General features: G+C 32.7%; 1 protein-coding gene across 1 annotated transcript in view; it reads right to left on the bottom strand.

The window, feature by feature from the left end:
- Positions 1-14,474, bottom strand: part of MDGA2 (MAM domain containing glycosylphosphatidylinositol anchor 2) — an 859,176-nt gene that overhangs the window by 194,507 nt on the left and 650,195 nt on the right. The window contains exon 8 of the mRNA XM_047864378.1: positions 6,271-6,564. Coding sequence (XP_047720334.1) covers positions 6,271-6,564 — 294 coding nt within the window. The remainder of the gene's footprint in view (positions 1-6,270; positions 6,565-14,474) is intronic.

Genomic DNA, 14,474 nt, shown 5'->3' on the forward strand with positions numbered 1-14,474 from the left:
AAAAAAGAGAGAGATTTTCTGTTTTCTCTGATAACTCCCTTAGATGGTTATCTACCATGCTATCCTCTCTGGAAGAGGGAGAAAACAGGGAGCAAAGAGATTGATTACCTGGGAGGGCAGGAGCAGTTCAGCTCAAGTAAATTCATCCTAAATACTTTCTGCAGAATAACATATCCACTTGGGAAGTTCAATTTTCAAATGCTCAGTAGTAATACAAAAATAAAATGTTTAAACACATCTGTTTTCAAGGCAGCTCCATTATAATTCCTCATTAAATCCACTGGGAAATGAGGTAAGATATATTTATATGACATATTGACTTGAAGTAGAAATTCGAGAGTTTTATTTTATACAGTTTAAATTGTACACCAACTTATAAGAATATTGCTTCTTCTTTCCAAAGAGAAGATCTTAACTATCTGGGGGACAGGAAAGGTAGGATCAGAGAAAATAGCATAAATATTGTTTTTATAATATTCACATTACCTTAGGGTTCAGTTGATTAATGTTTATAATAACTGCTGCAAACAACAACATAGCCATTTAATTCAAATAAAAGAACTCTGTATAATAAATGCTAAATTCTATGCAATAATCCTTAAACATAAAATATGAAAAATGAATGCTTAAAATATTATATTGTTAGTAAACTTAAAAGCTTTTCCCAACCTACATTCTAGTGGGTTAATGAAGTTAATAATGAAGTTAATAATTTCTTACCAGGCAGACTTTTAAAAAGTGATGAACTTTTCCTAAGTATTGAGGCTCTAGAAATGGGTCACAATCAGTACCCTTCTCCAGTACCAAGAGGCTTTCTAAAGGGAGGGGATTTAGCCAGGACTTGAATAATGAAAAGCAGTTGACAAATTGGTGGAAACAGGAGAAGGGAGTAAAGGAGCCTAGCTAATGAGTCAACACCAAATAATCTTGTCTAGAAGGTTGAGAAGGGATAGACTGAATTAATATGGAAAATAGGAAAAGCATCTGGGTAAGTAGGCTACTGAGCTGGAAGCCCTTTTATTGTTCTGCTAATAACTTAAAATTCTTGTCCATTTAATTATAAATTCCTTTGGATAGCTTTAACATCTTGCTGTGTGAAGAAGGCAAATTGCTTGCATCCTCTTTAATCAATAGTTACTTTGTCTCTTGTATTAACTTTAGATTAATCTCTAGCCCCACTATCATTTTCAGGGCAATTTTGCTGTTTAAAAAAATCCAAAAAGCAGTTCTATTCACGCAATAGTAATTCTATACATCTCAACATTACACAAAATTACTCAATAACTTGTCTTAACAATAGTGAGCATTAATTACATTCTAATCTGTATTTAAGTTTCTTTTCCTGTATAAGTTCCATGATCTTCTTGTAGGGACCAAGGGTAGGCCACCCCAAGATGGGCCACTTTGGCAGGAAGATTATTTTGAGTTAAAAAGCAATCTAGGCCCAGCAGATTCAGGAAAACCTCTTTACCTCCCCCCCTCAACTGCCTACAAAGAATTGAGAAAGAGAACCTGTTCCAGAAAGAGAGCTATCACCATAGATAATTACATTATGCTATAAACTAGGGTATGATAGACTGGGAGGAACCTAGCAAGGCCTGTTTGATCAAAATCTTCTGTGTCCCACTGTTTCCCAATAACGCAACAAATATTTGCTTACCAAACATTTACTCTTTTTCATTTTCCTGTGAATTGCATTCTTTCCCTTTGAAGTCCCAGACTACTACCTGCCTCCACCTTCATTCCAAATGATAAGGGACCTCACTTTGCCAGACTGTCTTTGGAATTTCCAAGTCTGAGTAGATTCCCTGTATATGAAATTAAATTTGATTTTCTCCTATTTGTATGGTAGGTGCAACAAATGTGCATATATATAACGAAGCTTTGATAATAAAAGTAACGTTCAATGCAGTACATATCTTCTCCAACTGATTTTCAAGAAAATTGTATTTCAAAATATACTCACTTAACTGAAAGATATTACCAGTGCTCTGAGATGAAACCATTTAAAGGATAGCTTTTATTAAAATAAAATGTTACAGTTTATGAAATTAAATTCAGAGTACATAATGTTGTAAGTATACTTATATAATACATATATAAGAAAAACAACAATTTCCTTTAGGGGGACAATAGGCATATCTTAGTTCCTTCTTTCAAATATATATTTGAATTTATTCATCCAATGGGACTTTTATTTAATCAAGATTTAAACAATCACTACTCTAATGGGTCAATTAAATCATTTAATTTTTATCATTTTATTACTATAACTTTGTTAGGAAATTGTTCTAGTTTTGTTCAATAAACTCTATACACACTATGATTTTTAAATGATATGGATCAGTTAACACATATAACTCTTTTCAAAAATTCTATTGTAGGAGAATAAATCGGTTTCAAATAAAAATGAGCTGGAAACTTAACAAAAGAATTATACAGTTCCAAATACCCGGAGATGAAATTAAGTAATGGCTAAAAATTTGAAGATTATTAAAACTTCATATTGCACTTTGTAGTTTCACCTAGCAAATTTTTAGAAGTTTAGATTAACTTTAAATCATTATTTTTCAAACTTTTATAATTATATTTGCAGCTACTTATTCTGGCCCATATCATTTGTGATAATTGGCAAATGTAAAAGTTAAAAATATTATGATAAAATAGTTTTGTTTGTTTTCCAGGATCAAGCAGTGTACACAAGAATTTAGTAATTTAAACGATTTCATTTTGGTGATGTAGCTTCTCGTAACAGGCTATAGAATGGTATAAAATACCTTGAGGCTTCTGTCACTTGTTAAATCATTCTTTAAGAGTATGCAAATTAATTGAGATAGCAAATAATTCAAAAGGTTTTAATAAGATGATTGCTTCATAATTTTAATTCAACATTAGCTAAAATTAAATCTCATTTGGCAATTTAGAACATTAAACCCACAAAGTAGTCCATTATCTATATAATATGGAAATATATATACTATTTATATGTAGGCACGTACAATCTCAACAACTACTTCTGTGCTCCTTTAGTCCTTTTGACTGATGACTGTTTAATTGCACACAGTAAAAGTAAACAAGGGGAAAAAATGTGCCTTAAAGATACTAGATTTTTGTTGGTTTCCTATTTACTATGACGATCTCTTTTTCATTCTTTTACACTTCAGACATAAAATTATATATAAATGTGTATATTATGTGTGTGAAAAACAGATTTGCCCCAGAAGTTTCCAATGTAATAAATATTCTAAGAAAAGAAATCATAAACTAAAGTGTAGAGTTCAAGTCCTGAAAGAGGTGTTTTATTAGTGTTAGAATAATTTGGCATCTTCTTCATATACTTGAACACTTTCAGGTCTCAAACTCTATGCAACAAGTTCTCAGATACTCCTGAAACCTAAATAATAAAAACCAGTCATGTAGGAAGCAAGGAGTATGAGCTTATATATATATATGTATATATATGTATATATATATATATACACACACACACACATATATATACACATATATATATACACACACACTATGCAATATTATATATATATGCAATTCATATATATGCAATATATATTTATATATACACACACATGTATACACATATATATAATTCCTTTTGGTACCATAACTTACATTTACCACACAGATTTAATGAATAGCTATAGTGCAAAATATATTATGCTGAGAATATACAACATATATAAAGCAATGCTTGTTCGCTTCAGTGATATAACTAATTACTAAAGATAATATAAACATATGCACATATATATATGTATATGTGTGTGCACATGTATATGAAATAACTTAGTATTTTATATTCACATGGATATTTCCTACAGGTAGCATGACTGCAAGTTTAGCACAAATGCTATATTATTTTCATGACTTTAAGAAACCACTATAAAAGCTGGAATGTTTATCATTTAAAAAATACCAGAATTCTTGCATCATTAGTTTTGCAGGAATAAGTCTTAGGTAGGCATGCAGGTTGGACTTGCTAGCAGGTATTATGTGCCTGGAATATCAACATTTGATTCACTCAGGAATAATCTGGAGTTGTTACCAGTTACTTGTACTTGGCAAATGCTCAGACACAGAATTAGGTTCTTCACAAGAAGAGGGAATACATGAAAGGGAGCTTCTTGAAAGACATGATGGCATCCTCACCTGGAACTGGCAAGACTTCCCCAGTAGGCCAGGGAAGCTTGCCTCCGAGAGGAAGTGCTGTTAGATGCTATCCCCTGCTCTGGGAAGTCACCTTGGGATGTAGATCTTTTTGTTTACATTAAATGAACTAGACTCTGCCTATGTCTATCTGTGTCTTTTAGTCAATTACATCCTGTGACACTAGAGAGAACCGTGCCAGTATTTATTTTCATTCACTATTACAAGATTGAATTTTTAAACCTTGTGCTGAACTTAATGTTTCCTATGGGACTTTTTAAGAAGCAAAGAAAAAAAAAAGCTCGCCAATAGAATTCTGAAGGTTAGTATATTCTATGGAGATTGGAGATCCTGGTTCTTAAAACTTTATTTCAAAATTCCTTATAATCAGTGGGTTCTATGGCTTTTATTTGTATCACAGATTCCCCAGAGAGGTGTGAGCAGCATGACACTAGTTTCCCTGAAACTAGCCTTTACGAACACAGGCTTTGTGCCTAACTCTAGAGGAAGCACAGAATTCTGGGATTACCAACAAAATGAAGTATTCCAAACTGCAGTTTCCTCTATGGTCACTTGAAAGTATCTTTTTTTTTTCCTCTTTTTTTTTATTCTTTTCTCTTTTTCTGTCTGGAACCTATTTTCACATGAACCTCCTACCCATGAGCTTGTCATGAGTACAAAGACCAGTAAGGAAAAAGCAATACTAAACTGTTGAATAGAACTTGCTATCTAAATGCTTTATTATTGGGGAAAAAAAAAACCCAGACAAAGTAATAATCAACTGGAAATCAGCCAAGGTATTTGACTAAATATTTTATCCTATGCAAATATCAGTTTGCATATTTATAGGGCAAACAGCACACTAGAGTCTGAGTTTCTACAGAATGGAGAGAGGGAATCGGTAAACAGCACCCAGAACCTTGTTCCTCCCAACCTCACTCACACACCTCAGACATAAATGAACTTTTTATTAGTCCCAAACATAACCTTTCCATATCTCAACTATTCTTTCAAATTTAAAGTCAGTTAATCCAATTTGCTGACATCCTTAAATCTAACATAAAAAGAGACATTTTTGGACTAAATTCTGTTTTCCATTTTCTGAGTTACAGAACCATAGAAAGAAAACAACATCATTTCTTATTGAAGTGTGTACTTTCATCTAATTCATTCATATTCTTAAAGACTTTGCCAACATGTATTTAACAAAATACACATCAATTAAAATTTACAGCAGCGTTACCAGAGTTTGAAAAGATTGTGTTTAGTTTGCTTCTTCTCTTTTGGCCCTATCTGTACCACCTGCCATCCAATTTACCAGGGCATCCTCTAATATCCCAACATCAGGACATCATTAAATTTTTTCTTACCTTTATGAATTTAGTTACTTTTAATATTAAAAGCAAATTCAAAGCACACAATGTCTCCAGTTTTTTGTTAGAAGTGTAACAGTGATTTCAATAAAAATAGTTAAAAATCTATTATATTTAACTCTCACAGTGAAACAATTATCTGTTACCAAAATCAAGCAAAAATTCAGTACCTAATATGTGAATTATCTCAATATGACTAGAAAATTGTGTAATCTACTCTTACAGCTTCAGATATGCAAACATAGAAGTTTAATGATGAGGTTTCCACAATTTAAGCAGAGGGGTGCACTGGAGTAGGTGGATAATTTGGGCAAAGGGCAAGCAATAGCCTGAAGTAGAAACAAGAATTGTGAAGACAAGAGTATTGTAATCTGAATTAGCAATTACTTGCAGTCTCCACTCTGCTTCATTGCACATAGCCAGTTTTTCACCATTAGATTTGTTGATGCTTTGGCATTAACCAACCACATAATACCATCATAATCAAAACACACACACACACACACACACACACACACACACACACACACACCACTGATACTGTTCTTTTCTATTACTTCTAACTCAAGCAATAAGCAGATTTAAGGGAAAACTATAATTTAAATCGGGTAGTGACAATATAGACATATTTTATCCTAATCCAACACCAAAATTCACCTCATTTTACTAGCTGAATCATCACATCCTTTCTTTCCTTTTGTCCCCAGTAGAAACAGACAAAAACATTACTTACATTGCACGATGAGCTGCACCAAGGCTTCTCTTGGTTTCACGTTAAATCCATTGTACTGGCTGGTCTGACACCTGTACATTCCTGACATTTCTCTAGATACATTCACAATTCTCAGTGTTCCATCATAACTCTCCATTTGCATTGACCCATCAGGCATTGCAACTTCTTTATCCGCTCTAGACCAGAGGATGATGGGTTTAGGTTTTCCAGTTACTTGACACTGCAGTTCTATTGTGTCCCCTTCTCTGGTGACCAGAGGTGATTTTTCCTGTGGAACAGTCAGATTGGGTGGAACTTGAAATGGGAAAAAGAAAATTTTTCAAGGTTAGTATAAACTGGTAAAGCATATCCAAACACAGAAAATCATAAGGAAACAATTTCTGCTGGTTGAAGAAGTGTGACAATTCAGATGACAAAAATAATAGAGACCTTGGGAGTAAGTGGCACATACTCTCACTTAAAAGAATTCTGAATTGTTTTCCTATGACTCTCACAGATGAGGTATTTAAACAACATTAGCAAAATAAATAAAGCATTAAATTGGAACATGAACGGTCAATATAAGAACAATCTACTCAATGACTTGTCATGATCAGTCATTGGCTGGGTTTTTAACATCTGCATTTCAGAGAAGAGTGATCCTGCTTGCTGAGGGTAGGATCCAGCTTTTCAGTCTTGTTTCCTATGTTGTTATCTCTTACCCAAAGATGCTCTAAGAAAGGGATAAGAGACATTTTTGACTTAGCAGGCACAGTAAATGCAAGTAATAGGAAAAGGAAAACAAAGAACCTCTGATAGAAAATCAGAAGTTTTGACTCTGGTGTACAAAATGTTGCCAAATTGCTAACATTTAGGGTTTGTTTTCTCCCTGATGGAAATGGAATGCAACAACAGACTTAGAATGCCACATTCTGACAATCCACTATATTCTTCTCTTTTGGACTTTTAATATTTTTAACATTTTAATTTCACATAATTTCCTTTTAAGACATTTTGAGATAACTATAAGTAGTTTGTCACAATTTGCCCCTATTTCTGTGGAATTAATTTTAAGTGAATTTTCGAGAACATATTTCAACAATAAAACAATTGTAATTTTTTCAAGTAAAGCTAATTTTTTAGTCTACTGAAGATATTTATGAGACATTCATTTTACGTGAAATTTACTGTGCTGGAATAAATTTATGTTAGGGTTTAGTGAAAAGTATAAACCAGTAAGAGGCAAATAGTTTTCAGTGTGTTGTTTTAGAAACATTACCTATTCCTCTGAAGACTTTTATTTCTTATACAAACATATATGAAATCCATTGTATTTGGGCAATTAGAATGTCTATCAAAAAACAAAGGCTAACTTAGAATGCCAGAATAAGAATAACCAGAAATATAGGAATAATTCTACCCTTCTGGGAAACATCATATGCTTCCTTTAGAGGTATCACTGCATATATGGATAAAAAGGCAAAGATTTTATTCTTCCTTTTGGCATTACTGTGTTCCAGTGCCCAAGAACAAAACCAAACATAGTTTTTAAATTATTTTTCAACTTAACGTTGAACTGTTATCGCTCTTGTTACACATAGAGGAAAATAAATTTGAGTCCAAAGTGATAGGGAAGTTAATTATCTTGCTATTTAAGTATCTTCAGATTTTTTTCCTTTCATTTAATTCCTTCATTTGCTTCTTATTTTTAAAAAAGTTACTTAAATAATGCATACATCTTAGAAATTAGAAAAAAATGTGAAATATTAACCACCACTTCCTTGCATTTAATTTTTTTTAATTTAATTTTTATTTTTTTTAATTTACATCCAAATTTGTTAGTATATAGTGCAACAATGATTTCAGGAGTAGATTCCTTAGTGCCCCTTACTCATTTAGCCCATCCCCCTCCCACAACCCCTCCCATAACCCTCAGTTTGTTCTCCATATTTATGAGGCTCTTCTGTTTTGTCCCCCTCACTGTTTTTATATTATTTTTGTGTCCCTTCCCTTATGTTCATCTGTTTTGTCTCTTAAAGGACTCATATGAATTAATGGATGAATGGATAAAGAAGATGGAGTATTACTCAGCAATCAAAAAGAATGAAATCTTGCCATTTGCAACTATGTGGACGGAACTAGAGGGTATTATGCTAAGTGAAATTAGTCAGTCAGAGAAAGACAAAAATCATATGACTTCATTAACCACCACTTTCTTGAAGCAGATATATACATTCTAGAATTTGAAATAAAATATATTTTTAAATGGCTACATTTTTAAAACTTACATGATCAATTATTTGATTAACTTTTCTAAATATTAAAAAATTAAATTACTTAGTTAAATAATTAGTTTAAAAAAATTTTTTTAACATTTATTCATTTTTGAGAGACAGAGACAGAGCATAAGCGGGGGAGGGGCAGAGAGAGAGGGAGACACAGAATCCAAAGCAGGCTCCAGGCTCCGAGCTATCAGCACAGAGCCTGACAGGGGGCTCGAACTCACGAACTGCGAGATCATGACCTGAGCCGGAGTCAGACGCTCAACCGACTGAGCCACCCAGGTGCCCCAATAATTTGTTATTTTTGAAATGAACCACAAGGGAATGATGCAATTCTAAGCGGCATCTTATAAAAGGATCGGGAAGATGTAATATTTATTCACCCTCCATGAGAAAGCATACGGAATAACAGCAACAATATCTGCACTTAACATTAATTGTGCTCCTACTATGTGCCAGGCATAATTAGAGGTTTGGCATTTTACTTCCTTGATAATCCTAAGGATTAAATATTTAATATTAAAATTTAACAAATGAGAACATTTAGAATAAGAGAGGAAAAACACTTTGATTTGATCAAAATTCAAATTGAGGCTAATTTAGAGCAGTTGGCCAATATTGAGCCTCTAGTAAACTATGGTGTCTGGAATGAATAACTTGAGGTAACACTGGACCCCACTCCTCCTGCTCATGGCGTCTGTGCTCCTAGGGACAAAATGGACCAATTTTCCCTGCCCATCTCTTGGTCACTGTCTCAGGGACAATAAAAAGAGCCAAGGTAGAATTTAAAATGGTAAATTACACACCCTTTGCAAATGACCTTATCTATCTTATATCTTACAGATCTACAGTTATCTTCAAAATCTCTGTCTATATTGGAATACTTCATATGTATAAGTCAAAACTGCTTATAAAATATAGCTATCCAAACATATCTCCAAATTCTGATAAATCTACATGAAATAAAAGAAAATAAATTATAAATTAAAAGATTATTCAATGGAGTATTAGTTTTTGAAATATTCCTCCCATCTCTTCTAAAAATAAGTCACATGACCTTGGCCAACCTTAATCACTCTGAGTATTAATTTCTTCATTTTTGAAAATAAGAATTTGTACTTTATAAGCTCCAAGGTTATTAATGTTATGACCCTAAAAACAAATAGTAAAACATTAAGGAAAGAAGTGGTGCTAAATGAAAGTGTATTTCCTGAATTAGTAAGAAGAATATTCAGAGACCTTACTACATTAGGCCATTCTAATACAAAATACATAATGGACTAGCTATATAACTTTTTGTTGTTGTTTATCATGCTACATAGTTCAAAAACTCCCTTTATAAGTTTATTTATGTTATTTATTTAGGTAAACTTTCCTCCCTACAAGATCAAAATTACATAAATGTAAGACTCAATTTTAATCTAGATGACTTAAAAATAGATTTTTAAAATAAATTAGCCCAATTTTTGCTAAACAGCAACACTCAACTAAAATATTGTTTCCATCTCTTCCATGAGGCTTTTAAATCTTGAAATCAGAGTGAATCTTTCTTTGCAACTTTCTTGGCCAGGAAGACCTTACAACTTCCCACAGTTTTCATAGGCTTGTCTTCTCTCTCCACATTAAATTTTCCATTCTTTAGAATTCTTCAGTCAACTCTCTTATTATTACTATAAATTTTCTTGTTACGAGATCTCATTTTTTCTCATGAATTTCTCTCTTGTATATGTTGATAACACAAATTCTAACTTTATCCCAAGGCTCTTTCAGTCTATGATTATAGCCTACTTCTATATCCCCAAAGTCTTTCAAATCCCCAAACCAAAGCACTGTTTATTTCTTGACTTAGTTGGTAGTTATCAACACACCTCATCTGCTAACTGAAAGCTACAGAATTTTGTTTTACCATTTCCTCTTGCTCACCACTTCTAATCAGCTGCGTTGTTTCCTCTATCAAAAATGTCTCTCATATCTGCCTATTTCTTTTCCTGGCTAGAGGCAGACTTCTCAGTAGAATTCATCGTTTTCTCTTCTTGTGACACTACAATAAGCGGTCTCTGTCACCAGTCTAATTCTTCCAGGCTTCCTACTACCCTGCTATAAGCTTTATCATTTTAAATACAATTTTGTTCATGTCACTGTGAAAACTACAGTACTCATTGAGAGTGCTCATAATACTGTTTTAATTTTTTAAAAAAAAGATTGAAAACAGCCTGACGGATCCATTAAATAAATGGTGGTATAGTCACATTATAAAATATGATGCAGCCTTTTAGATGATGATGTAATACACCTACATTTATTGATAAAGATGCTGAGATTGCTAAGAAAAAACATTCTAGTGAATAGTATGAATAGCTGTTATCACTATGATTGAGTAAAAGATGTTACTGAGCACTATAAACAGTAGTGTCAAAATTTTATATCAAAAAGACATATGCTGGCAAATGTTAGCAAGGAGCTTCTTGAAAGGAAGAAAATATACCTTTATATTGTTAGTATCCAGCACTCTATTTCACACATAGTAAGAACTCAGTAAAACATGTTAGACTGAATGTACACATTAAGAAAGGGAGGCAATTTTGCACTGATTTAGAGGAGAATAGGAGGCTTATACAGGAAAAATCTAGAGGAAAAGAAAATCCAGGAGGAACTATACCAAAACACTAATAGTGGTTCCCTCTGAGTGTGGGATTATTGATGAATTTTACTTTCTTTGTATATTTCCCTTCATCTTTCATTCTTCTACAATATGGACAATGGATATTAGTACATCATAGGTTCCAAGAAGCTCAGAGAAATCTAAAATGTTAATGCAACCAATTTTCCAAAGCTCATTTGATAAAAACTCCATTTTTTAATAACACAAATGTATCACCTGGACATAGCATTCTGTTCAACACAGTCTGAGAAATGCTTACTCCTTTAACACTCATTCTCTTGCAGTTTCACTGACTGATGAACTTCAGTGCCCTTGAATAAGCACTTCTTTTCTATGTTCAGCATGTCTGGCCCTTGCTGAATTCTAGTAGCTCCTGCTTGCCTCATGTGTTGAGATTCAGTTCAAATATTATCATTTTTGTGATAACTGCCTACCACTAAGGCTGGGTTGATTGCTCACTCTTCCTGAACACATATTACACTGTATATTTGTTTGACCTGTACTTGTGGCTTTGCCTTACATTTTCTCCCACTTCTATGCCCCTGAACAGACAAGCTCCTCAAAGACAGAGTATCTTATTCTATCTCTAAAGTGCCCTGCTTTCCTGCTTGGCAGAGACCAGGAAGTCATGACATTGAAGAAGGAAGGGAGGGAGAGAGGGCAAAAAGGGTAAAAGATAAGAAGATAAAAGGCTATGAGTATAATAGAAATAAACATAATAGAGACAAATCATGAATATTATAAAAGTGATAAATCATGAAATGTAATATTACTTCTATAATTAGTAGCCCATACAAGTAGAAGAATCTTCTGCAAAATATATTGTTAGCATGGATTTCAGATGCGGTATATCTTGAGAAGTGTGTGGGTGTGTGAGAAAGTTGAGAGTCAAAAAAAGGACCCACCAGTTTATCTTTTCTTTCACCTTTCATTTAAAAATTCAAATAGTTAAGCTGTAAATTAAAACAAAACAAAACAAAACAAAACAAAACAAATACAACAGAAAGAGCTAGCTTGAGGACATGCCATTTAATTATGTCATGATGTTTTTTCCATCCTTTTGCTAATCAACTGAATTATTTTTTCTTGAAACATCATCTCCAGTGAAAGCATCAAACTAAGTAGAAAAAAATGGAAATGTCTGCCCCTCTGAGATCCACATTTATCCATAATGTACTCAGTAGAAAAAAATTTCCTCCTAGTAAAAACACAAAGGTACCTTCTATGACATATAGGTTCTACATGCCCCTATTTTGATTTGTGCTATCTGAAATGCTACTGTGGAAGAGGCTATAATCAGAGAAACTTGAAAAGCATGATATGACACCAAAGTTTCTCATTCTAAACAATAAATATGTGACGAGTAATTCAAACTGGTTTTCTGTCAACATTTCCATAGTATCACAGACCGTAAAATAAAACAAATATCGAAAATTCAAATGATTTTATTTCTTCAGTAGGAAGGAAGCTGACGAAATTTAATCTTTAGTCATTACTCAGAAAATGACTGGCCTATTTTCTCACTCACAAGAATGCAGGGGAAGGTCAGTTCATCTGAACTGTATGAGAAAATATCATGTGATCTGAAACAAAGACATCAGAATATGCTAATTACAGACAATGGTGTAAAACACATAACTATTTATAGTGTGTTTTAATAAGAGATATTAAAAGAAAATATATATTTCTTTTAACATAAAAACCATAATAAACTAAGTAGTAAGTAGAGTTTTCTCCAGAAGGACAACCAGACTCCCATTTTTCAAGAATCCTAAAATAGGTATGTCATTATTTAATTATACTTGAATTTTAAGGAGAAATCGTTTATAACACCTATGTATGTTTTAAAGTAATATGTATAATCTGTATTTGAAACATTAAAAAAAAATCAGAAAAATGTGTGTTTATAAAAGTGACCCCTAGAGGTCACACTTCAGGAATTCTCAAGTTGACTGGATGTATATAAAGGAATATAAGAAACACTCAAGTAAATACTGAATTTGTAGATATAACTAATTCAAATGAATCAACTCTGTTTTGTTTGTTTGTTGTTTTTGTTTTGGTAACCTTCAAAAACGACATGTGAATTTTAAAAATTTACTATAAACTGGATGTGAGTTTCATCCTTGGTGATCTACTGATTGAGACGCCAAGGTTAGTAACATCCTTATTTCAGACCACATAATTTTAAAGTAAAGATATTCTATCACACTTCAGTGCTTTCTCAGCATCCACATCAGCAGTCCTCAATCTCATTTTTGCTAACATATTACAGATTAGCTTTATAAGTATGAGACAGGCACATAGATATATTCAAAATGTGAAGTTATGAGAAATCACAAAATAATTTTACACGGACATACAGAACTAAATAGCTTGCAATTGCAACACTTACTGACGGCACATCAGTAATGACTTCTCACAATGGACTAAGGAAAAGCAAGATAAACTATTAGTTAAGTGAAATTGTCAGCATGTCTCATTTCTCTTCCACTCAAAAAAGTATACCCAATATAAGTGAGAATAATATAATTATTGTAATCTATATTTTAAAACTTCCATACCCTAATATTGGAAATTTTCTAATCTAATGTAATATAAACCTCACAGCTGATATGAACACACAATTGAAAGTAGGAGTAACTGCTTTAATACATGAAACATATAAGAAAGTGAGGTCTATGGCCATTGGGGAATATTCATATGACTATATAAGGGAATTTCGAGAATTTTCTTCATTTAAAACTAATTCCAATCCAAGCCACCAAAATACTTTTAAACTAATAAGCCTAATTAATATGTGTCAATTACTAAATATTTAGTAAGATGTGCTTAAAAGATTTTCAAGGTGATAAAGAAATCCAGCATTCTAAAGACTTCTCACTTGTGAATGAACCTGCTGATACTGGCCTCCTTTAAGAGACCATGACCGGGAACATAATGTTTGATGAAAGACAGCAACATTCTATAGTTCATTTCCCATGAAAGGAATAGAAATCACCAATGGATACTTATTGGAAACAATTCCTATTTTGTAAAATCACAGAGATAGACAATATGTGAATTATAAGATATGTAGCACAAAGAATGTTTTTGTAGTTTGTTTTAAAAGATGCAGAACTTCTCTGAGCAACATTTTAATATAATTTAATGCAATGTCATATAATACAAATATATTGAATGCTGCACTTCCTTCTGGATTTTCTTCCCCCTTACAAATGAATTACTAAAATCTCATTGATTAATGTTTCCCCTCCTTAGTCTTTAGTAAAACGTGTCAT

Source organism: Prionailurus viverrinus, chromosome B3 (genome assembly GCF_022837055.1).
Source record: "Prionailurus viverrinus isolate Anna chromosome B3, UM_Priviv_1.0, whole genome shotgun sequence".
Classification (NCBI taxonomy): Eukaryota; Metazoa; Chordata; class Mammalia; order Carnivora; family Felidae; genus Prionailurus; species Prionailurus viverrinus.